The sequence below is a fragment of the Orbicella franksi genome, chromosome 6 (genome assembly GCF_964199315.1).
Source record: "Orbicella franksi chromosome 6, jaOrbFran1.1, whole genome shotgun sequence".
In the NCBI taxonomy this organism is placed as follows: Eukaryota; Metazoa; Cnidaria; class Anthozoa; order Scleractinia; family Merulinidae; genus Orbicella; species Orbicella franksi.
In genome coordinates, this window is record NC_138150.1 from 12,217,766 (window position 1) to 12,244,155 (window position 26,390).

Consider the following 26,390-nt stretch of genomic DNA (forward strand, 5'->3'; position numbering starts at 1 on the left):
TGTGAGTCCATGTAATTTACATGTAATAGTCGACGACGATTAGGCAGAAAACACCGATTCGGACACATTCACGATGCCTGAAATCGAAACATTGGAAGACGAGGTAGGGTTTTTTCAAACATTCGTTGAGCTTTCTGCTTGGTTTTGCTCGTGTTAATTATCTTTTGAAACTACACACTATAGTAAACGTTACAAGCAAAGCTTCCTCATTTGGCTGTTTCAGCACCAGTCTACATGTTTTTAGACGTTGCTTAGCTTGTTGTTGATCTCACAGAAAATTAAAGCCAGCAACGAAAACCTTTCCAGGTCGATCAGTTGCAGGTTTCTCTTATTTGGTTCACCAGTATGTATGTGAAGATGTGGCATCTCTTGTCTTAGGTTCTGGTTCATAACTGCCTTTTGTCGACTTATGCACCAGGGGTCAAGCTCAAGGTGGTTGAACAAGTCTATTGCCCTAAGCTGTTTGAGAAACATGTTGGAAACAGCTTTCAGTATTTTTGTGCATGAAAATGTACCGAATCATTGGTAACCGGTCGTTGTGCCTACAAGTCGATTCGCCTACATCGAAGTCGTTTCGCCTACACGACCGAAGTCGTTTCGCCTACACGATCGGAGTCGATTCGCCTACATTGAAGTAGATTCGCCAACAGTAAATACTTATTACTAAAAACTAAATACTTACCTAAAAATTGCAGTTAGGTTTACAATAATTATAGTAATGTTTTTCGGAAGAGTATTCCACAGTGACGGCGCGGCTATGCTGAACGCTCTGTCTCAACAAACAAGCTAACAAACTTGGAGATCACCAACAGGAACTTTTTCGTCGAAGCGAACAGTAGACTAAGTTCAATTTGGGAAGCTTTTCGTATTTTGTTTTGTTAAGCACGGGAATCGAGTTTGAGAATTTTTGCGTGATTTTCCTTTCCACCTCACTTTGACCAAAAGAAGTCTGACAGGGCACAGGGAGCAGAGGATCAATATGTTGTTGATTCAAGTAACTGTAGGTGATCAAACTGTGTGGAATCTCGATTTCTCGAACCCCTGATAACTCGAACCAAACGTCGTTTCCCCTCCTCAGTCAAAGGCTGTAATTTTACACCTGATTTCTCAGAATCTCCAATTTTTTGAACCAATTTTCGTTTCCGTTGGAGGTTCGAAAAATCGAGATTCCATTTTACATGCATAGTGTGGAAATCTTTTAAATCAACAACAAATCAATTCGCGCTACAATTTAACTGGAAATGCAGTCAAATACGACTCCTCTGCTCCATGTTGGCAGTGATGTCCATCTATCTTCGCAAAATAAATTTGACTTAAGTGTAGACAAAATGACTTTAATGCAGGTGAATCAACTCAGATCGTTAGGTGAAATGACTTTGGTCATGTAGGCGAAACAAACTTCGATGTAGGCGAACCAACTTGTAGACGAAATGACTTGTAGGCAAAACGACTGACATCCAAATCATTTGATTAGGCAATTGGTTTTCCAAAAGAAACTTACAGGCCGCTGAATTGTTACAAGTACTCCAGGGTGAATAATAGAATAGAGCCAACATACCAGGGTGCATTCAGAGTAAGTTACGCCGAAGATGTTCAGTGTGGCCCTTTAAATTTTGCAGCATACCAGCGTGTGAGTTATTGGCGTATAGCGACTTTCACATTCATGTTAATTTTTGCTGGTGCTGGCGTATAAACATGATCATTATGGCTTCTTAACTTCTCTTTATTTCCCATATTGAATAATGTATCCTGGCCAATAATGGGCATCTTTTACCATCTATTTGAGTCCAAATTTTCCCAGTGAACATAATACAAAGAAAATTGGGATTATTTGAGCAGACCAATGAGAGAAAGAGACTGGGAGTATGGCTGGCTGTGTGGTGAGGAATTTAAAAATCCTTGTCGTATCGTCAGTTTGGAAGTCTCGGGTAATGCACCCTGGCAAAGATATTTAAAGACGAGATCATTGCATGCCTAGTTAACAACTGAACCTTTTACTGCAGTATTGGTGGATACATACCAAGGTAAACTTTTTCATGTGGATGTGACCTGATATTAAGGTGAATGCCACCAAAAACAGTAAAGAGTCAACCAAGGTAAATCTTGGAATAGGCCATTTTACAGTTGTGTGCTTAGTTACCTGGCCATGAATGCAAGGGAGGCTGGAGTTGACCTTATTTTGATACAGACCTCTCTGCTTTTCTCATTTAAATGCAAACTAGTTAGCATAGAGCTTGATTTACACAACAAAAGCAGTGAGGTCTGTATCAAAACAAGGTCACCTCCAGCCTCGCTGCCATTCAAAGGCCAGGTCACTAAACAAAAAATATTGTAAAATGGTCTATTACTCTCATGTGATAAGGCATGGCTTAGGTTGATAACAAAGGTCACAGTGGCAGATATATCCACTTCCAATGGTTCCTGTGGTGCTCAGATCATTTCCATTTTTAAGCACTCTAGAGAAATGTAAAATAACACAAAACAAGTTCAAATATCAGGACACAAGCTCGATAAACATACTCCAAATATTAGTTTACAGTTTTCAAAGCCACTTTATGAAAAAACATTTTCCTTGAATAACCCTTGTTTCTAAGTACAGACAGAATACACATGGACATGTTTGAAATGTAGAGGTGAATGTCACATAAAAGTCTGGTCTGTATAAGTCTTGTTATGCAAAATGACTTTGACATGTTATCTAGCATTACAGATGCATGTGCATTTCTCTGGAAGGACAAGTGCAAACATGTTAAGAAGACATTGAGCTCCATACCTGCATGTAAACAAGTTTACTCGAATTTCAAAGCCATTTGACAATTTGCTTATCTGAGAATGACCTGAAAACTAATTATGATAGCTTGAATATCTTTATACTAACGTGAAGAATGCATGGAGGTCTAGATAGATGTATGTATGCGCCTATTTCTGTTAATGCAAATTGGTTTGCTTACTTGTAAGCAAATGAAGGCTTATTAGAAGAATTTCAGTTGGCATATAAATCTCATCACAGTACAGATACTGCGCTTGTGAGAGTTCAAAATGATATTTTGAAGGCTATTGACAAACATAGGCACGCAAGGCGTGCAAGAGTTATTTTTTTTGTGAACTATAAGTCTCGGAGATAGGCACATTCATGGAACTGTTTACAGTAATGATTTGGTTGATTTGACAAGTTTTTTTGGTTGCGATGTACAGCAAGAAAGAAACTGGGAGTTTGTGATGTACATAAGATGTTACATCGGTAATGGTAAGATAACTAAATAGTAAGCCATAAAATGTTTGACTGAACAAACTACAGTAATCTGACACGTCTCCAGATTAATGTAGATACCATCTTATTTTCTAACAGGCAATTTTATTCGTTCTTTGATACAACCCACACTGTGATTGGTCTGACACGCGCACATGCATAACTCCCTCACTCACCGATCACATAGCCCTTCCCCCCCAGGGGGGGGGGAACTCCCTTATATGGGCTATATAGGTCTGTGCGGCCCCGAAGGGTATGGTTTTTCAGCCGTTTTGGTCATAAATAGGGTATCGATTTTAGCTGATTTTGGCCATTTTGGTGATAAATAGGGTACGGTTTTTGCACTCTAGCCTTGATATGGGTATGCTTTAAGAAGAAGCCACTTTTTCATCATTATCGAAAAGAAAATCAACAAAAGCCCTTCACAAATTTATACGTTTACGGTAATTTAACATTGGTTTGAACTAGGGAGCTAATTATAACGCAGTTCTGAAACAGGGTTTTGATTTGAGGGTCAGGTCGTAAATAGGGTTTCGAATTTTTGGTCAGGTCATAAATAGGGTAAGGAATATCGCAGATTTTGGTCATAAATAGGGTAAGGGTTTTGGGAAGCGGGCCACACACCCCCAACCAATTTTTCTGGGAGTACCCCCTCGGGAGCCCTTCCAGCCCCCAAGAGGAATTTTTGCTCAAAAATACTCAAGTTAAGAGAACTTTTCGCATTTTATACGAGTAGTAAGTTTACTCTTTTTACACAACACAACGCAACAACACTACTTCACCGAAAATTTAAAGAAAGAGAAAAAGACCTCTCTGACACGTTGAAAGTCTGATTTAATTAAATTGCACTTTAACTTGGTGCCACACAGTCTTCAAAGAACATTTGAACAGTTTTCATACTTTTTACCTTTAAAAATATCGGACTGAAAAGAATGTCATAAAATGCTCATCAAATAAAAATATTAAACTGCTACTGCAGAGACGTAAAAACACTCTAGAAAGGAAAGCTTCTTTTTTGTTTAATATCCTGGGAACAATAGCCGATAACTTGTAAGCTCTAATTGAATTTACTCCCATATGAAAAACAAAAGTGTCGAGTTACCATTTGTAACTAAAAATAGCAAACATCTCGTGGGAACAAGTGGCGACGATTCGTCAGCTCTAATTGAATTTACTACCTTGTGAAAAACAAGAGTGTCAAATTACCCATTGTAACTAAAAAATAAAAATATCTCGTCATATTTGCATGCAATAAGAACAAAACAATCGTTACCTGCACTTACTATTGTAAATGTTAGAGCTGCTTCAAATCTAAATAGTCTCGTCTCCTCTAAAACATGTCCTAAGAACTAAAAGCGACGATTCGTGACCTCTAATTGAATTAACTCCTTGTGAAAAACAAAAGTATCAAGTTACCCTTTGTAATTAAAAATAAAAATATCTCGTGCCATTTGCCTACTACTCATGAACTGCTTCAAAACTCAAGACTCATCTCGTTCATAACTAGCCACCATTTCACTGAAAATTATGCACTCTAAAACAGCCCAATGTACGTATGTAACCGTCACACTCTCCTCCAAACCGGACTAAAAATCACAAACCGACAACATACACGTCACTCTTTATTTTTCAATTACCAAAGTCCTTGTGTTTATACTTACCTTGTGTTTCTCACGTACCATTTACCTTTACAACAAGAAATTTGATTGGCTGTTCATAGTAGATCCAATCTGATTGGTGTGACATACATACATCTCTCACTCACTCACTCACTCACTCACTCACTCACTCACTCACTCACCCATTGACCCGTCCATAACATACCCGACGTGCCGACTAAGAGGTATTTTTTTTACAAAAAAATAACTCAATAACAGATCAGTTATATTACTATTGCTCGATTTATTGGCTGCGTTTGATACTGTCGATCATTCGATTTTGTTATCTAGACTACAGAATCGCTTTGGTATTAGGAACACTGCTCTTAATTGGTTTCATTCGTACCTTCACTCACGCGAACAGTTTGTTTCTGTTAATGGAATTGAAACGTCAAAGAAAAATTTAGCCTATGGGGTACCACAGGGTTCTGTGCTGGGACCCTTGTTGTATTCCCTTTATACAAGTCCGCTGGGTGACATAGCCAGAAAGCATACCATACCATTTCATCTCTATGCAGATGACACACAGTTGTACTTGTCGTTTACGTCCAACTGTCCTTATCACCTATCAAGCTCAAAGATGGCAGTAGAATTATGTGTTGAGGACATTGGGGACTGGATGCTGCGCAACAAACTTAAGTTAAATCAGGATAAGACTGAACTTTTGGTTATTAGTTCTAAATATCGTCCACGACCACTCCTTGACTATATATGAGTTGGTGATGAAGTAATCAAGTCTAGTAAACAGGCCAGGAATTTAGGAGTTGCATTCGATCAATGTTTGGATTTCAAAGAACACTTTAAAATAATCTGCAAGAGCACATTTTTCCGAATTCATAGTATAGCTAAAATTAGGCGATACCTATCCCAGAGTACTACTGAGACTATTGTTCACGCTTACATAACATCGCATTTGGACTATTGTAATGCCCTACCGTACAGTCTCCCAAAGTATCTGATTAATAGACTTCAGCTTGTACAGAACTCAGCAGCTCGCCTTGTTATCTTGACTAGAAGGCAGGAACACATCACACCAATACTAAGGAGCTTACATTGGTTGCCAGTTCATTTTAGGATTATTTTCAAAATATTGTTGTTAATTTACAAAGCTCTGAATGGACTGGCCCCTGATTACATTAGAGACCTACTGCGATTTAACATTTCTGGTCGCACACTAAGATCTTCAAACAACAGGTTGCTTGATGAGCCTAGAGCAAATCTTAAAACGTATGGTGAAAGGGCTTTTTACGTGGCAGCACCAAGGCTCTGGAACAAACTACCCCTCCAGATCAGACTTTCATCATCAGAGACAGTTTTTAAGGCTAATCTTAAGACTTATCTTTTTAAGCGTGCATTTGATTTGTAGTTTTTACTTTTTATTTGTAGTCTAATTGTATTACATAGCGTATTTAATTGTCAGGATTTTAACTTTCAGGATTTAGGATATTAGGTTTTTAAAGGATTAGGACTTTAATTTTAGGATTTTAAACTTAGGATTTTAATTTTAAAGTATTGTAAAGCGCCATGGACAATTAGTGGAAAATGGCACTATATAAATGTATATTTATTTTTTTTTTATTTGTATATCTGAGCTGTACCAGATTCCCCCAGATGTGACTCAAGCTCATACCTTAACAAATTGGTGGCATCCATTGTACTCCTTGGTGGAAAAAAAAAACTTGTCAATTAACTTAAGGTCATTCCCCAGTATTGCATTGCGCATCCTTACTGCACATAATTTATGGTGTCATTAGCGAGTGCTCGTGCACACGCATATTGAAAACATGACGAATTTGCCTTGATATTGAACTCTGTCAGTTGAAAAATGGCTCTAGCTCACCAACGAGCATAGGCACCCCATTTTTTTTTCCAGTCATTGTGATCAACTAATCATAAGCTTTGCGTGAGAAAAGACTGATCTAATTTCTATTGCTGAAAATTGAATAAATAAGAAAGATAGCAGATACACTGTGGTCTTTTCTAGTTTGCAGTTGGTAACCATGTCAAGAAATTTGGTTTAAATTTTTAATCAAGGATTTAGCTTTCTGTCTGAATCAAACTTAAAATGGTTATTTGTGTCCGACACAATGTATTGACTGTAGTTTAATGCGTGTTCTTATGAGTCTGGGCTCACAAAGATTTTACAATTACTGGGAATGCGTTCTTGTAATAAGCATTAAATAATGCCAAAATGGAGCATTTTCAATGCCCCACTGCTCCTTAATGAGCATGGGCACCCCTTTTTTATTTCAAAATTGAACTTATCATATGACAAATATTCAGTGGACAAAGTTTGAACAAAAATCTATTGCAACTTTTATTTCAGAGGAATTACCTTAAATGTACAGTCAAAACCCTATTAAACAGCCACCCAGAAATGGGAAGTGGCTGCTTAGTAGGGGTTGGTGGATATTTTTTACCATCAGGTTAATTGCTTTGTGAATTTGGAATCGTGTCAAGACAATCATGATAAATTTGTGTTTGAATGTTTTTATCAAGCATGTCTTTCTATTTTGAACTCTGATCTGTTATAGTCTTTTCTGACAGAAAGCCAACTATGTGTATTAAATTTTGAGTGACCATTTAACATAGGTGAAGACAACATTTTTTATTATCAGAAACCCCTCAATGGAACAACCAAAAGGTGATTGTGGCTGCTTTATGGAGGTGGCTGGCTAAATGAGATTTTACTGTCACGCCAGTAAAATATAGTTAATGGAGCGTGACGTGCGTTCTGAATGAGCCGTTCATGGCGGCATCACTTTCTATAGAGCTATTGAGCAGTTATATTGTAAAGGTCAGCAAACTGTAAGCCTTATCGTAGCTAAACCTAAAACATTGTAGCTTTGTTACGTTCTGAACGTTATAACATACCATAGCATTGGTGCAAAGCATTAAAGCACTATTCATGTTTAAGATGTTACACGTGTTAGGGTAAGCTGTTCGGTAGTACAGCCTTTTCTACTGGCTTACAAGCAGACGAACGTCTCCATATAAAAGCTCGGAAAACTGTTCAGAGTCCATTCTGAGTTCGTCTAAGCAACGTAGCTATTACTTATTGTAAATCTATCGTTTAATTTTCCCTCCCTCCCTCCCTTTGGAGACGAGGTTGGTCATGTATTCCTGGATAATAAACAAAGGGTCACTCCTGTGTGGTGCGGTTAAGTCTGCGCAGCGACTTCCCCCAAGCTTGCTGTTTTTTCATCGCCTTTGAACATCGCTTGCTAACCGATACTCTTGTCCGATCCTGCACGTGCTGTCTGTCATTCAGCTCGTAGTGCTGGGGAGATAAGTGAGGTTGCTTTGTCACGCTATCGCTGGAAGTCGCATGGGCTAACCAAACGCAAGGCAGTGTTCCCCCATTAATGCCATCACGAGTTGTTTGTATTTGAGTAATAGCTCTGGTTCAATTGCAAGTCACCACGGTTAACTTACTTTCGCTAGGAACAACAACATTAATAGGGATTTTAGTTGCAGTAGTTTACTGATAATAATTTCAGAACTTTGATAACTGGCCACTTAATAAGGGACAGCCATATAATAGGTGGCCCCTTAATAGAGGTTCAACTGTATCTCTGAAAAACATAGCAGATGGATCCTACCTATCTTCAAACACAGTCTAATTCAGCACAACAAGACCACTGGACCGTAACTTGAGAAATAAAGAAATCCATGATCTTTATATGAATGATTGACAGTTTTTTAATGATAATTGTGATTTCCATTCTCCAGAATCTTGATGAGATTGACGAGACTTTAACTGAAAGACTCGTGGGTCTGACAGAGATGTTTCCAGAGTCTGTGCGGAAAGGCACAAGTACTACTGCAAAGGGGATGGTTAGTGGTGCTAAGTGGCTTTACAGCTTCACTGGAAAAACAATATGGATTTTGAGTACATCATTTGTAATACTCGCTTTGCCAGTTATCTTTGAAGTGGAAAGGGTCCAAACAGAGGAGGCACAACTTCAACAGCAGAGACAAGTGAGTTGTATATACCAGAATCTAGCTTCAGGAACCAATGCAGACCTATTGACAAGCTCAGTAAGCTTTTTTGGACCGTATACTTTCATGTATTATTGCCTCATCTTTGTTTTGTAGTGAAATTTTCAGCCAGTGACAAGCTTTCCCTAAACTGGTGAAATCAGCCAGTAGTTGGCTCATCCCCGGTGAAAGTCATTTATATCCTCAAGACCTACCAAAGTTCTTTTTGGAGATGCCCTCATTTATGTCCACATTCAGTGCTTTCCAGTCAATAAACTGCTTCTTGCCACAGTGAGCTGGAAGACTTTTTTGGGGCATTATCACTTGACAAATGACATCATCACACCAACATTGAGATGTTATTAATTTTATGAAAGTGTTATTGCAGAAGGTGTACAGTTGTTAGTAGCACCTTCCCCAAAGTTGAATTGGCAAACCTCTTTGGCATTCAAAATTTTTAGCTGCAAAGGATATTGGGAACATTCTTATTATAATACATAACCCATATTAAAAGAGAAAACATTTCTTGACAAACCTCTTTTAAAACAGTATGGGATGGTATATAAATCGTGAAAACTTGTTTTTGTTTCTTGACAGATACTTCTTGGCCCTGGAAGTACAGGTGCTGGAATGGGACTGCCTCCAGTATACCCTGCTTCTCAATCACAACGAAATTAGAGCGCTAATTATTTTGTAAGAACATTCCTAACCATTTTATTAAATGTCACCAAACATGGCAAAACACAGTTGTATTTGAAGACATGAAGTGTGACGGATGTGACCAGACAGGATGTTAGCTTTGAGATGTATGTACATTAAAGAATGACCCTGAAATGGAATGTGTCTGTTATTGTATCTCACTTCATCAAAATGGAATACATCCATGGTGTAATGCCATTGCAAAGTCCCTTTCATCCCTATTAAGGTACTTTCCTGATTTTTGTTTTGTGTATTTCACGTTCAAACTTCTAAGAAAATTTTACAGTTGCCCTACATGTGAATTCTGGACATTTTGAGGGAGCGGGTATAGATATTGCACTATAAACCTGAGAGCGGGAACTTGACTACGAAGTAATGGGGATGTTTGTTTCAGTGCGAGCCAGATTGCAGTTATCACGGTGTAATACTTCATTCGAGCATTTTTTGTGTGTGTAGTGGTGTAATATCAACGGGATAAACTGAAGCATTTCTGTATTTCTGGACTCCATGATGGTAAGGGCAACCTTTTTGAACAGTTTTGTGACCCTTTTGTTTGTACTTAACTGACAGAGTTATACAGAGTTATACATGAATTGGTAAAAGTTCAATTGAGGCCTTTCACTACTGTAAAATGATATTAAAATCTTTTAAAAAATCCAAGCTTTCGCCGATCTACGGCATCATCAGGGATAAGAAACAATATTCCGCGTAAGGCTTATATACAGATGTAAAGTAAAAACGTGTGAAAACGTGTGAAAAAATGCGTGAGATAAATAAGATACAAATATGAATAAAAACGAATGATATCATCTAATGAACGAGTGTCAAAGTACAAAGAGTCTCTAGATATGTTACAATAATTATTAGAATAAAAGGTCCGCGACTTCGCTGCATTCCTCTCGGGAGTTGAGGGCAGGTTTGTAGTTTCGCATGTAAAACGCTTCGAACAGTCGTAGATTTGCGGGGTCGTTTTCTAGTACAATTGTCTTGATTTCGATGCCTTTGTGGACTTTGTTTTGGCACTTAGAAATGTGTTTCTTCACGGAGGAGTTGTCATTGTTCAGGTGTCCTCTTACACGATCGTCGATAAAGCGTGTAGTGCTCCCGATGTAGTATTAGGGAGCTTAAGCAAACCACGACGACGAGGGCAACGAAAACGTCACAAAACAAAAGGTTTAATGAGCAAAACAGTAGCTGTGCACGTGCGTTATAAATCTTTGTACACTTCTTTGCCGTCCTCTGCAAAACAACAACGTGAAATGACCAAGTTCTGCGTCGTCTATGGAACGTGGACGACGACGGCTAATTTTTCGTATTTCCATTTGGAATTGAACGCTGTCGTTGCACATTTAGCTTAAGCACGTTTTTAGAGCCATTTGCATACCCAACAGATCTAGACAGTCGCGAATTTCGTTTGTAAAATATAAATACATTTTTTTACGAGGCGTCGTCCTCGTCGTCGTTGCTTATTGCTATTAGGGAGTTTACGAAACCACGACGGCGACGCCGAGGACAACGTCGATTGAAAAATGGATTTATATTTTACCTGTGAATCTCGCGACACTCTAAAAAATCCGGAACACAGCGATAAATTTGAAATAAAATTTTAAAAATTAGCCGTCGTGGCTCACGTTCTCCAGGCAACGCAAAATTTGGTCATTTCACGTTGTTGTCTTGCAAAGGACGGCAAAGAAATGTACCAAGAATTATAACGCACGTACACAGCCATTGTACTGCTCATTAATTCTTTTGTTCAGTGACGTTCCCGCTGCCGTTGCCGTCGTGGTTTCGTAAACTCCCTATTGATTGCAGTTGTTACACGTGATTTGGTATTCATATTCATGGCAGACTGGAAACCATCGCCCTCTCTTCACACTTACCTATAAGCCCCTACAGAAGATACGTTGACGACATTTATCTCCAGAAAACTGACGAGGAAATGGCTGACCAATTCCACTATACAATGAACAATCTGCACCCTAAATTAAAGTTTGAAACTGAGAAACCAGAAATAACACCCAATGGCCTCTCACTATCACTACTTGATTTCAATGTCACCATCTCCAAAGACGGCAAAAGCTCCTTTGAATTTTACAAAAAAAATAGCAAAGAAACCACTCTTCGTTCACCACCAATCAGCAATACCGGAAAAGTCAAAGATCAACCTCATTCGTAATGAGCAGAAACGTATCGACGATAAATGCTCTACAGAAACGACAGCCACAAAGCATCAAAACATGTTTGACGACGTCCTCCGTCTCAACGGGTATCCTGAAAGCACTATAGACAAAACTAAGCACTCCCAAAACGATCAGAAAGACCCTCGACCTCTCAACACAGAATGGTCGTACCTGAAGAGCCCATATATCTCCGAACGTCTCAACTACGGGATCACCAACATTTTCCGAAAAGAGGGTATACCAGTACGGGTCGCGCGTAAGTCATACACCCTCAAACGAGCTCTCTCAAAACAACACGGAACGGACATGCACGAGGGCCAACTGCCCTATCTCCAGCACCAAATTGTTCTTATTACGCAACGCTGTTTACCAAATCACGTGTAACAACTGCAATAATACTACATCGGGAGAACTACACTCTTTATCCACGAACAATGACAACTCCTCCGTGAAGAAACACATTTCTAAGTGCCAAAACAAAGTCCACAGAGGCATCGAAATCAAGACAATTGTACTAGAAAACGACCCCGCAAATCTACGACTGTTCGAAGCGTTTTACATGCGAAACTACAAACCTGCCCTCAACTCCCGAGAGGAATGCAGCGAAGTCGCGGACCTTTTATTCTAATAATTATTGTAACATATCTAGAGACTCTTTGTACTTTGACACTCGTTCATTAGATGATATCATTCGTTTTTATTCATATTTGTATCTTATTTATCTCATGCATTTTACCCCCCCCCCCCCCACATTCTTTCGCTTTTCACACGTTTTTACTTTACATCTGTATATAAGCCTTACGCGGAATATTTTTTCTTATCCCTGATGATGCCGTAGATCGGCGAAAGCTTGGATTTTTTAAAAGATTTTAATATCATTTTACAGTAGTGAAAGGCCTCAATTGAACTTTTACCAATTCATTCAAAATGCTACTGAATGACAACATCCAACGATTAGAGTCATACATGTAGCACGTTTTATAGTGAGTACATGGCCTCTCAACTAATAACTTATTACTTATAACTCATAGCGGGAGGCTATGAGTTCAACTCCTAGTGAGGCCGGCACTTTTTCTTTTCTTTTTTACTTTTTTTTTTCTTCTTCTTTATCTTTTACTTATTTCTTTTTCTTTACTTAAACATTTACCGAATGGCAGCGTTTGCCTTTCCGATGCGCTGTGATGAATTAAAAGCTGCATTCCCTCACAATTAATTCATTATTACAGGTTGGCGCAGGTAAAGGTAGCTGCCAGCCCCTCTGGTCAAAGTCGTGTTGTCCCTTAATTTTTAAACAAAAAAGTAATAAATAACTAGCAACTAATAATTAGCAATTAATAAATAATCTAGTCATTCCTTTTTGGGGCGGGCTTTGTCCCCACCCCTGGAAACATGAGTCCGTATGGAGTGTCGGAACAGGGTGGTCCAGTACTCCCCTCGGCGTTTCTGGCTCTAGGGACACCCCGAAGACTATGTATTCAAGCTTGGGTTGCAGGTTGTCTTTATATTTTCTGCAGTCAAAATTATCAAAAAGAAATAAATACTTGATCTGGGCTTTCGAGAACTAGTTGTACTTCTCAATAACTTGGAGGAAGGAACAACTGTGGACACAATATCGATTATGACCGACCACGAATTGTATCAGATGAACCTCTATTTTCTGTTTAGCTTTTCTTTTGAATACTTTCTGTGAGAGAAAAAAAAATACGAAAATAATGCCACTAGCCATTGTCATCGTTTATTTTCCCTCAAGAATCAAAAGGCAAGAAGTAGTCTGTATGTCGAAATAATGCATCCTGTGATCCATTCCGCGGAGAAAGATCAGCCTGGTTTGGAATCTTGCTTCCTTGCGTCAAAATGGACTTGTGTACATACATGTAAGAAGGGTTTGAATGTTGTGTTTCTATTCTCTACATGAAAAAAATATAAAAAGAAATATCTAGTTATTGGGTTTTTCGAGAAAGGTATTAAAAAATTTTGGACTGGGATGACCTTACACTAAAATTTGTAGGGTTGTTACTCCGGGCTGTTGCTGAGTAACTGTGTACTTTCGGTTACGTGTGTATGGTTATGTAAGACTATGTAGGAGTATGTATTGCTTTCAGGAACAAGGAAGGCTGAAGGGCTATATCAGGTCAATGGTACGAAAACGTTTTGTTATGTATAGGGGTATACAGGCCTATATAATGCTTTGTAAAGCAATTTAATTTAGGGCTGTAGGGTCGTCGTACATGCAATATGTGCAAAATAGCCGTCTGTGACTATTTGTAGTTTTTGAATGGGCTTGTAAGACGTTTATTCCAGAATTAAAGCCTGGTTCTCATATCCCGCCGACCTACCTGCGACTTAGCCACCGGTTGCAACTGACAACGTTCGGCGATCTGTTCCAGTGGGTCCCCGGCGCATCTGGATTCAGAGCTTTTTCCTAGATCACCCTCGAGCTACAGCTTAAGGAACTCTGATTTTTACGTACCAAGAGTAAGAACTGTTAAGTACGGGAAACATTCCCTTCGCTTCCTTGGGCCATTGATGTGGTCGAAGTAAGACAATAGGGACAAGAAAGAAACGTCTTTGCAGCGATTTAAGGCGAACATCAGGGGAAGGAACCTCAGTGGACTTGTCGGAGGCGACACATGCAAAGGGTGTCACCTTTGCAACTCTTGAGCCGTAAACACTAGTTATAAGTATTATAGATATAGGTTCGATATTCCGTATTCTAAAGTAGTATCTTAACTGTAGGAATTAGATGTAAATACAAAGAGTGTGCGAAAATGTAGTATAATTTAATGTAAATAGACAGGAATCGTTTTTATACTTATATTATATTTTAATTTTAACAGTGTCCCCGATTAATAAGCTTAAGGCTAGCTAGAAGACCAGACACTCAAATAAAGTTATTATTATTATTATTATTATTATTATTATTACTATTATAATTACCGAAAACTTAAGGAACAACAGAATTTCTGAATTTTTTACCAGATACATGTAAGATTCAAGTTTGTATGGAAAAGTGCTCAATAAAGTTTGCTTTTAACATATTTTTTTTATTATTATTATCGCTGACTTACTCAAATTGGTGCGAAATGCAATTTTACAATAACTGTCAACTTTTTAGCCAATGAGATTTTATAGACTTTTTTTAAGTAGCCAATCAAAAAGCGAGAAAAGCTATCGCCAATGTTCGCGGACAGACGCATAAAAAACTGACGTCAATTTGTTAAATCGAATTGGCGCAATTTTCAAACATTCCATCTGTAAATATGGAATAGTATGAATGAGTTCGCCATGACCGCTGAATAAAAGCACTGAGAACGCATTTGCACAGGGTTAGCCTCGACCTAAAAAAAATATTCACAAATACCGGCAAGAAGGTGCCACAAATTTGAGAATTAAACAATACACAGAGCTGTAAACAGGTCATCTTCTCACCGGAATTTGTGAATATTTTACTTTAGGTCGAGGCTAACCCTGTGCAAATGCGTTCTCAGTACTTTTAATTAGCGGTCATGGCAAACTCGAAACCGGACTGTTGTGGGAAAAATGGAGTTGTTACGACATACATTGCGTCCGCAGATGATGTTCACATAAAATATTTTGATCGTCGACAATCGCCAACAATCGCAGGCGAGCCGGCGGTCAATGCCTGGGACAGATTATGATTCGGCGATAAATGTTCACATATGTAGTAATGTCTCAGGTATGTCGGCGGCATGTGAGAACCTAGGTAAGGTAAGGTAAAACTTTATTTATGCAGGGTGGCCCATTCAGCACAGTGGCTGGTATCCAGAGGGGCCCTGCTAAATACAATTTCTGGCTTAACCGAAGTCGAACAGTCTCTAATTGCATTCTGCTGGGAGCCTCACTCAGTCTCATTCATCTTCGGTAACCTCGACGTTGTTGAACGTCTTCGGAAATCCGACGAATTCGGCAAATTTCCATTGTAGTTTTAACGATTTTTATCTTAGTGTATTTTTGCCTTAATATGTATCTTATTTTATATATCTGAATAATTCTTATTTATTAGTTTTTAATTCATAGTCAGCAGGACTCCGTTGATAACAGTACTTTGTACTGATGGGTTATCCTGGATAAATGTTCGATTATTATCATTATCACTATCACTATCATTATCACTATCATTGTCATTGTCATTGTCATTGTCAATGTCAATGTCAATGTCAATGTCAATGTCAATGTCAATGTCAATGTCAATGTCAATGTCAATGTCAATGTCATTGTCATTGTCATTGTCATTGTTATTATTATCGAACAATTCAAGACTGGCTAACAACACTGCCGAACTAGACGATCTTCGGAAATGCGCCTATTTCCGGCGGAAGTGGAAAGAAAAAACTTAGAAGTGTTATGGCGAACTGGTCGCAAAGATGCGGTGAAATGTGTAGTCAAGTGGAATAACAAAATTAGCCGTTGTGGAATTTTGCACAGCGTTATGCATTTACTTATTGATATGCTTTGTAACTTCATCGATAGAAATGCAGGTTTAGAGTCAGGATTTGATTTTTTCCAGAAAGGGTATGCATCAGATGGAACGTTAAATATCAATTTCTTATAGTCATACATTCATTGATAATCAAGTAGTAATTGTCAGAACAAGCACGTGATGCGCACAAGACAAACCTGTGACAACCGCCTTGTGACGGTGAAGAAGGACGTGCCCATGTTGACCGTCACAAGTTTTACCAGTGTCCATTTATCAGTTATGCTCTTCAGTATCTGCTACTTTATTAAACCCTTCCCCTCCTGGACTTTCATATTACTTTCCTAATCGCATCAGTCCAGTTTATGGAGACCAAACTCCGGCACCCTAACTGGTACAACTGAACTTTTTCTTCAGTGTAATTTTGTTGCTTTTAGCGGTTTACGAGCTTGTTTTCGAGCATGTTTTCTCCCTTGTTCAGTTGCCTGGCTTTTTCCGCTGTTTTCCCTTCCTCTACGCCCTTTAAGTATTTGCACGCGTTTACTGTGAAGTTGCAGAACTGTTTATCATTTTAAGCGTGCTTTGCCTCACAAACGCCGGGTTTGGGCAGTTCTTTTTTTCTCGGCCCCCTTTAGTTTGCACGCTTTGTTATATTCAGTGATGTTCTCGTATGCGTGCTTTCCCTCACCAACATCGGGTTTGTGCAGTGCTATTTCCTCGGCTCCCGTTAGGGACTGTGCAATGATCACTTCAAATGACTCTTCGACGTACGACGAAGAGTCATTTGAAGAGTCGTCAGAATCACTGGACTCTGAGCTTGTGTCGTCTTTGCATGAATTGGGAGATTCCTCATCTTCTACAGCATCTATGGCATTAAGGTTCCCGCGTGCGTGGGTGAGAATTCGATCAATCAACTCAGCCTTGCTTCCACTTATCTTAAGACCTTTTTTGCTTTAGATACATATTCTGCTGCTTTTTGTTAAGCGCTTTTACATCTTTTTCAATTGTCCAAGAAATAAGCGGAAGAGTGTTCCTTTCTCTTACTCTTTTTTTGGCTTTTGCATCGAGGAACTCAAGGTGCTGTACATAACTTTTACATCCACACTCGTCCACGTTGTACTGGGAACATACCTCTTGCAAAGACCTGTCTTCAGAAGAGGGCAATTTTCCCTCGTTGAACAATCTCTTTATCTGGACACTTGGGAGAAACTTGTCAATCTGGTCTCCAGTGGACGTTGCCATAGTGAATGGTAAATACTTTCCAGGCGAAGTAGCATCCAGGGTTGGAACTGGAGAACGTTAGACAGGAACATCTCTTGTCCAACCTTCATTAAGGCATCCATCGCACGTTGGAGTGCAGGAAAACTTAAGGTACTCAAGGAACTAAAGTCCCTGACGAACAGGTCTTCTTTTAATTTCTGAAGTTTTTCAAACAAGGCATTCCCGCACATTAAATTTTACATCCAATCCCCCCTCTCTGTTGTTGTCATTTTCTCTTATGCCCCCCTCTAATTTTCCAACCCCCCCCCCCTTCCAGGTAATTATTGCACAGTCCCTTAGTTTGCACGCTTATGCTTAGTTTTATAATATTCATTATATGGCTCTGTCTCACAAGGACTGGGAACTACCAAATTCACGAATTTGATTGGCTGAAATCGATATTGAAAGCGGTCTAGATTTCCCCATCTAGACCGGCATCTAGACCGGTAATGTTTTGCAGTGAAAAAGTTGCAAACTAAAATGCAAAATCATTGACTATTTTCATCTAACAATATTTATTTATGGAAGTGCTAAAAAGCCTGATGAGAAAAACAAAGTAAAGAGGACAAGCAAACTTTGGCAGAATTAAGTTCAGTTCATCGCCGTTCGCAAGCAAAATGTTAGTTAGTACAAACGAGTTCCATTAAACTAACTAAATTGTTCTTGTTTGCACCATACAATAAACATCTTATTAACTGAGCTTAGTCGGTCTGTATGGGAGAATCTTGACCTCAGTCGTGTGTACAGACCTCACTGCATTCGGTCTGTACTCACGACTTCGGTCAAGATTCTCCCATACAGGCCTCCTGCTCGGTTAGTAAGAGCTAAGTGATGCTTTTGTTATGCGTGCTTTGCCTTACAAGCATGGCGTTTGCGCAGTGTTATTCCCTCGGCTCCCGCGAACAGGCTCGCAGCGACGGCGGAAAAACAAATTCGGCGAGCGAATCGAGCCGATAATTAATTTTAGCACTCTTAGCAAACTTTTCAACATTCTTTATACGTGTATTTTAATTTATGGGAATTACTCTCTCAAATTTTAACGTTTCATTTTATCACAATTTATTTCCGTCGAAGACAGTAGACTGGCTTTCGCAAGCTCATGTTTTTTAATGTTTTGTTACTGTTATATCCCTTTCCCTCTCTACTTTAGCAAGAACGTACATTTTTAAAAATCGTTGGAGATATTTATTGACCATACCATTCCACGTCCATACGTATAATTAACAGAATGTCCTTTTGTCCATCTTCACAAACTAAGTTATCCCTACATAACACAGATTATGCCTAACTTACGGTTACATTAGTCATTGCAACGCAACGTGGTATGCTCTTGTTTAAGGGACTGAAATACTATATATTCAAGGCAAAAACGTGCTGTACGTTTAATAACTAAAGTTGGCCATCATATTTATACTGCCTAACTGTTCTTCCAGTTGAAAATAACACTACTGTTTAATTCCTGTTCCATTTATAATACTAATAACAATTAAAATTCTTTTCATGTGTGAATGATAAAATGTGCCTTGCAATAGATGGTCAAAAAATGTAATTTCTGACGATTGAGGCACGAATTAGTGGGAAATTATTATTCTGACGGCACGTTGGAGAGACTCGCGGTGCATCACGGGATGCTAAGGGACAATTTAAGGCTCTTGGCGGGTGATTCTAGTCATTCTAGGTCAGCCAGTCGCTGTGTTCGCCCACTTTATTTTTTATGATTATGTTTCGATTTGATCAATTTGTGTAAATAATTGTAGAAGACTCTTTCCTCGGGGTCTCGTGCTGCTGCATAGATGAGGAATACGTTTCCACATATTTTTTGGCCACATATAAAGAGTCGTTTTTAGTGGTTTTTCGTATCTGGCGTAGTACAGGTTCTGATTCTTGGAACCATTAGTTAAATTTGTGAGGTAAACATCAGGATACATTGAATCTGATGGCTGACTGACGCATCCTCAAGAAACTTTTTTACATTGAATGTCTGGTGTGAGTGTAGTCAGAATCTATAAGCTGTTCCTTGCCACAAAAATATGCAGATCATAACTCCTCTTGCTCTAGCAAGAACATCAGTTAAATTATTGGGGATACCTGCCGATCAAACCTTACCTATTAATCATCTGCAAGATCTCTATGTCAATGCCAATAATTAACAGAATTTGTAGAGTTATTTATCACTTTTAATAAACTCCTTTGTTATTCCTCCCAACTCTAATACGTTTTCCGATTGGAGGAGAACGTGTCACGCGTCATGAGTCAAAACTCACTGACTTCTTAAGGCGAACAAAACTCACTAACTCTCTAGGGAAACAACAACTTGAACTTTCGACTCACACGTGATCAGATTATGCACCTTAAAATCGCGGCGAATTTGTGTGGTAGCCGACAACAAGCAAACTATTTTTCGCACCTTATTCTATTTTTGAGTTGGGAGGTACAACAAAATACTTCACTGGCCCCATCTAAATCAGGGAGTTTTGTTTCCCCTCAAAAAAACTTTTCCCGGGAAACAAAACTCACCGTTTCCCTTGGGACCAGTAATTAAGTGTTTAATGACTTCAGAGGAGCCATAGATTATTGTCTTCATCAATGCAACACAATGTGAAGTATTCTCTGTAATTTTCCAAAGACTAAACTTCCCCGCTATGATTAAATGTGTAAAGTTGTGTTGTAATTTTTTAAGATTGACTAGTTTCTTTGCAACATATTATGATAAAATATATCAATGTAAAATATAAGTAACAGCCAATCAAAATGAAGCAATTTCCTCAGTCAGATAATAAATAATTAATACAGCCATAAACAAAACTAATCCATCACTATTCTCTTAAACTTAAAAACGAAAAAAATCATCCAAACTGGTCGACATTTTTGCCCATCCTAGATCTCCGAGAGCATTTCGGAAGCAACTTTGTCCATAACTTCCAACAAAATATTTGCATGGTGAGAGGAGAATGTCAACGACGGCCTGAAGCGTATGCTGGTTTCTCCACAGCCTCCACCCATCTCCACACCTAAGGAAAGATCCAAGTAAAAAAATAGGTCCGCAATGCGAACTTGTGTGGGATTTCTGTCAAATAAAAGTTGATGCGCTATGGATAAATCAGAGAAATTGCAGCTTTACAATAAATATTTATACATTTTGTCGTGTTGTAGTGATTAACGTCGAGTAAAGATACAGTAGAGTCCTGGTTATAAGATCCCAAACTGCAGACGAAAAAACGGTTACAGGAGAAACATGTTTGGACTTAAGTTTCTAGGAAATTCGCTCCCTTAGGGTTCGGTTACATGGAACTCTTTACCGTGGTAAATGACCCTTTTACCACGGGAAACTGCATTTAGTGAGTATGACCAATATTTGCGGAGGTAAATTTCCCGTGGTTAATACCCATGGATACATCAAAAAGATCACATGCAGCGCCCTTGACATTTAATGTGGTAAGTTGCATTGGTGTTTTCATGTCCAAGGTGTTACGAGCAAATCACGTTTCTCCGTTTGTCATTAATATGTCACCGAAAAGGAAAAATGGTTTTCCTCTGTGTGCCATTTTAGTTACCTAGGCAAAATCCCGTGTAACCTTTGTTTCACAATGTATACTAAAACCCAGCAAAAAAAACAAACAAACAAACAAACAAAACAAAAAAACAAAACAAAAAAACAAAAGTCAGCAGACATATATATAGCCCCAAGTTATTGGCGGGGGGGGGGGGGGGGGAAGGGGAGAGTTTCATTGAAAGAGTCACTGAAGTAAACACATTTTGCAGGTTAGGCTTGTTTTTTTTTTTTCGCAGCAGGGGAGAAAACAAAAGACATCATCGAAAAGAAAGTGCAGACGAGACGGTTTAGTTTTTGGTTTTGATTCTGGATCGTGCAATAAACAATAACGTGGCCTGTTTCGTCGGGATGCCAGATGACGTGCTACATAACTGGGACAATTAATGTTCCCGAACACAACTTTTGAATCGCGTTGGCTTGGGGATGTTTACTGTGGGAACCGCTTTATTTCATTGGCTACATTTGTCCCGGGATTTGTTGATTAGTTCCAGTGGAGACAAATAGTTCAGTTAAAGGTCAAATGCAACGAAATTGGGCCTAGTTTGATTATAAGTTAAAATAAAAGATACTAATCCAAATAATCATAATCCAAAATTTTACCTGATTTGCTCAAAAAGCCGCCGAAATATTAGACCTTGAAAACAGCTATTTTTCATCGCTTTACAAACGGAACGGTTCGTGGAAACTTCGGACAATTGTCGGAACTGGATTTTGTGACGTCATAATTGGTGAGCTCCCGTTCAGAACAACAAAGTATTAGGGCAAATATGAGTGTTTTGTGCAGCGTTAATTGTAGCAATCATTCGAAAATCTGTAGTATGAGCCTGGTTACATCCCTTTAAAGGATGAGAAGCGATGTAGGGAGCTGTTTCATCTAGTTTCATCTCATCTTCGCGCTACCAGCAAACATTTCAGCAGAAACCTCGAAGCGGTATCTTTCGTGATCGCTAAGCAGGGTCTCGAGTTCAAGCCCAAAAACCTTCGAAGCTGTACCATATGCCGTAAAGCCAAGTGTTGACGACGAACATCCAAGAAACAAACGCTCTACCAACATGGAATGCAATTGTTCGGCAGCGGCAGCCATATTGTGAAGGGCAGAAAGCGAGGTAAAGCCCGGGGTAAAGTCGCTGTATTTAACAATTATTCAGCGAAGTGGAGGTAAATATCCACCACTTTCACCGACACTGAGGTGAATAATTGTTTCAGTATATACCACACAAGTTGAATAACTAGCGGACCAAAGAGTAACTTTATTTGTTTAAGAGTAACTTTATTTATTTGAAACGGAAAGCCATTTTGTTTTCCTTCGGCTGCTCGGAGGTGAATAATACTTGGCTAATCACCTCCGAGGTAGCCAATCAGCTTGTGCGAAAAGTAATATTCACTTGTGAGGTATATACTAAATAAAACTATTGCGAGGTTTTTATTATATCAAGTTTAACTTTTTGGATTCACAGTCTCATTTTCTAAACTTAGTCTAGTTGAAATAAAAAAAGGAACTAGAAAAGTGTGATTTTTGTCATTTAACATGATTTCACGCCATCGTGATTTGTAAATAATTAACAATTATTCACTGAAGTGGAGGTCCATCACTTTCACTGACACTGAGGTGAATAATTGTTTTAGTATATACCACACAAGCTGAATAATTAGCAGACCAAAACATTATTTTATGTGTGACAAGCGGGTGAAAATTTTAAAATCTCTTGCGCCGACTGCTCGGAGGTGAATAGTACTTGCTAATCACCTCCGAGTTAACCAATCAGAGCGCGCAAAAAGCACTATTCACTTGTGTGGTATATACTTAGCTTAATTAAGACTTCATTCTTTAAAAACACCTAAATAGATCATCTCGAATTACCAATTTTCTGCAACAACATTGTTATTAGTTGAACAAAATATAAACATACTTTTTACAAGAGTATTGCGGATTTTTTTCAGTCGTAACTTCAGTGCTGGGATGAAGTGTCAGGTTGGTTTCAGTGTATCCCGTGTTAAGGAAGAGGGATGGGGGTACTAGCCTGGAAAGTGGAGTCAGATTCCTGAAGTAGGGTAATGTCAGTGTGACTCAAGCTTTGAGTGATAACTGAAAGATGCCATACTAAAGCAGACATACAAATTAAACCCATAAATGGCATCCAATGCTTTTATCCAGGATTTCATAACTGACACGCCTAAACCAAGAACATAGTACGACTATATTCTCTTACCTCTGACTTGCAACTCTTAGTGATACTTTGTTGAGTGACGAAGACAAGGCATTTCACCCAGAATACCCTTAGTCAAGGCCATAGCTACTGTAAGGCAAACCAAGCCACTTGCCTCAGCCATTTTTTTCGTTTCTGTTGTTTCTTTTTTGAAGACGAAGTAAAACACTGCTAAATATCTAGGAAGAGAATTTTACTGTGGACATTGCCTTGGTCATATTTTTTTCCTGGCTGTTGCCCTGTAAGTAATGCTATAATGTTGTGGGAATTTTCATTGTTCATCAGCGCGCTGATAAATAAACTCTTTGCTGGAAAGATGGATTGAATGCAACAATCACAAGCCCCCTTGCATGATATAAATGGTACTTCTTGATGAAGACTAGCAGTGAGCAGTTGTTGTGTTGTGATCTATAACTCTAGTGACCTCACCATGAGACAAATGATAATATAACAATTCTCATCTTTTTACTATGCAAAAAGAAACAACAAGCATCCACAGGGCTTTCACATGAGATTTCTTCCACTGGGAGTTTGCAATAAATTTATCAAGGTCACTAACCTCTTTTTAAATCCTAAAAGAGCTATTTATTTCTCTTTGAGCATGTCTAGTTGAAACTGAAGAAATGACTTATCTGTCTGGATTTGTATGTTCTTGTATGAAACATGTTGAGGTGGGTGTGCCATAATTATCCCTTCAGCTGCCAATGGGTTAATTCATATCTGATCTGTCAGAATATTTTTTGTTTTGAACATCTCATGTTTCTAATTGAGGCCAGAGTACTTACTTGGAAACCAAAACCAGGATCTTTACATTCAGTACATGTACTGTATGTCATTTAATTTATAAATAATAAAGTTTAATTGATGTTTAGCTGATGTGGTGTGAATAGCCATAGGAAGCTACATGTGTAATGCTTCAGTGAGCAAGTAAGTTAGTAATTTATTAAAATACACCGACACATTTTAAATGGGCAGGTAAGCGCTTATACATGTAGGGAATAGTATCACAAAGGATGAATGAAGGCAATTTAAATATGTAATCCTACAGTGCTGGTCATTGTGGGAGGTGCAGTAGCCTCATGGTTAGTGCGCTCGACTCAGGAGTGAACGGTCCAGCCCGGGGGGGGGGGGGGGGGGCACTGCCATATATGGGCTATACAGGTATGTGCTGCTGTGAAGGGTATGGTTTTCAAGCAGTTTACTCTAGGATAGGGTATATAAATCAGAGCGTTTGGGTCTAGAATAGGGTATCATTGGTATCACTGGTTGGTTGAAGATTTTATCTAGGGTAAGGAAACCAGAAATTGCCACTCAAAAATATAAAAAAATCAAATCGGCAAGTTTAAATTTACGCAAATCAGCCTCAACAATGTAAATAGATGGGGGGATTTGGGGAGTTTACTCTAGTATAGGTTAGCAAAATTCAGCTAAACTAGCTCTGGTATAGGCTAAGGGTTCCAGGGTCACAGCGGCACATCCACACCCAGAAATTCCCAAAGTACCCCCCCCTCCCCGGGCAGTCCAGGTTCGAGCCCTGTCCAGGGACATTCATGTGTTATGTTCGTGGGCACTCTACTCTCACAGTGCCTCTCTCCACCCAGGTGTATGAATGGGTACTGGTGAATTTAATGCTGGGGGGTAAGCCTGTGGTGGACTAGCATCCCATCCAGGGGGGAGTAGAAATACACCTGGTCGCTTTATGCTACCGAAACCGGGATAAGCTCCGGCCTGATGAGCCACTTGGCTCGTATGTAGACATTACCTTTTACCTCCCTAACAGCCATACTTTTGAATTCCATCCATTTATGACTGATACATTTTCAACAAATTTACTTCTTTGTTAAGAAAATAGTATTCCAGATTCCAGTAATGTTATATTTTAATTTTATTTGATTTTCCTTCAAAATGTCAATGTTAATTCCCTGACACAAAATAAAATTACCTTACCTAACCTTGATGAACTAATTTTCCCTAGAACTTTTCTGACCTGTGAAAACCCTGCAACCCATAGCATTCTAACGACGAAAAAGCAACTACATGTCATGTAAAACGACAAAAACAAGATGAGCTTAAACGTTAAACGTTCGCCCAAAAAAACTATCAGTAAGGGCTTATATCAGGTGAGCTGATCAACTTTTCTTACTGACAGAGAGAAAATTGTAAACGTCATCTTTTGCAAAATAAAACAAGGCAAAGACTCGAAGATGAAATTTATTCATTAATTTATTACTAATCTTTGAACAGCAGTTTTCAACATATTCAGAAAGGCTCACCAATCCATGTGGTCGATTCTTTCGTTGTTGATATCGTGATGCCATCTTGTTCACTCGATCGACGAGTCTGATCCAGTAAAGTTTATATCGACTGAATCGTTGCCTGATTCCCACGGTTCGAACTTATACGGCCGTATTTGGGCATTTCCAAATAAGACATCAGAATCTTGGTCTATTTTATACATCGGCAAGTCAATAAACGCCAGGAAATCCTTGAAACAAACTCAGTAATTTCAAGTAAATTATTTGGTTGCGAGAATGAGCTCGCCAAATATGACGTCACAAATACCTATAATTTCGTTTCCACTCCAAGCGCGGCCATTTCTGGTTCGTTTTCGTGAAGCTCTCGGAAATCGTCGGATTTTCGTGTCTTGGGCGCCACAGTTCACACAAAACTTATTTTTAAGAGTTGATTCTGCTTCATGTTGGTATAACTGACTTTTTTATAAAGGTTTTTCGACAAAAGAAAAATTGTCAAAATTTCGTTGCATTTGACCTTTAGCCTTAGCAGACGCTGCCCCCCACTCTCACATGAAAAGTTCAGTCTGTATCCAGTCGAAATTGTTTGGAAAAGTACTCTAAAGCCATAAGAGTAAGCCTGAACCAAGGAACGGTAATAGAAATGCTGCCTACTTTTATTCATCAGCAGAAATATTAGAATCGCTCGCTGGTTGCACGGAGTTTGTTTACGATAAATCAGCTCCGGTTGCAAATGTCAGCTAATATTCTTGCTTCCAGCTGAGAAAACTGTATGTAAATTATACTTTTAGAAATAAGCTTTTGTGGTTAAACATGACCAGTAAATGTGAGAATGTTTAGCGTGAAGTCTGAAGGCAAATGCAAATATTTAGTCCTTTTAAACTTGTGAATCTACGGAAAACAGCACCGTCA

General features: G+C 38.9%; 2 protein-coding genes and 1 long non-coding RNA gene across 5 annotated transcripts in view; 2 read left to right on the forward strand and 1 right to left on the reverse strand.

Annotated features, from left to right (window-relative positions):
• The first annotated feature begins 26 nt into the window (after window positions 1-26).
• On the forward strand, window positions 27-13,353 carry LOC145489700 (mitochondrial import receptor subunit TOM22 homolog). Its single transcript, XM_081468739.1, has 3 exons — window positions 27-103; window positions 8,641-8,889; window positions 9,487-13,353. The coding sequence occupies exons 1-3, from the start codon at window positions 74-76 to the stop codon at window positions 9,565-9,567; spliced, it is 360 nt and encodes a 119-aa protein (XP_081324865.1). The 5' UTR covers window positions 27-73; the 3' UTR covers window positions 9,568-13,353.
• Window positions 13,354-18,628: 5,275 nt separating this feature from the next.
• The window catches only part of LOC145489642 (4-aminobutyrate aminotransferase, mitochondrial-like), a 129,110-nt gene continuing 121,348 nt past the window's right edge, over window positions 18,629-26,390 (reverse strand). For all 3 annotated transcript variants that reach the window (XM_081468667.1, XM_081468665.1, XM_081468666.1), the window contains one exon: window positions 18,629-20,477. In XM_081468667.1, the coding sequence (XP_081324793.1) occupies window positions 20,344-20,477 (134 nt within the window). In that variant the 3' untranslated portion in view covers window positions 18,629-20,343. The remainder of the gene's footprint in view (window positions 20,478-26,390) is intronic.
• The window catches only part of LOC145489719 (uncharacterized), a 5,926-nt gene continuing 701 nt past the window's right edge, over window positions 21,166-26,390 (forward strand). The window contains exons 1-2 of the long non-coding RNA XR_014049624.1: window positions 21,166-22,125; window positions 22,961-26,390. The exon at window positions 22,961-26,390 is cut by the window's right edge and continues 701 nt beyond it. This is a non-coding gene — a long non-coding RNA (uncharacterized LOC145489719). The remainder of the gene's footprint in view (window positions 22,126-22,960) is intronic.

Excerpts from the sequence above, each read along its gene's own strand:
- LOC145489700 (XM_081468739.1), top strand. The coding sequence starts at position 74 with ATGCCTGAAATCGAAACATTGGAAGACGAG. Across the intron at positions 104-8,640 it reads TCGAAACATTGGAAGACGAG|AATCTTGATGAGATTGACGA; the intron begins GTAGGGTTTTTT and ends TCCATTCTCCAG. Across the intron at positions 8,890-9,486 it reads AACTTCAACAGCAGAGACAA|ATACTTCTTGGCCCTGGAAG; the intron begins GTGAGTTGTATA and ends GTTTCTTGACAG.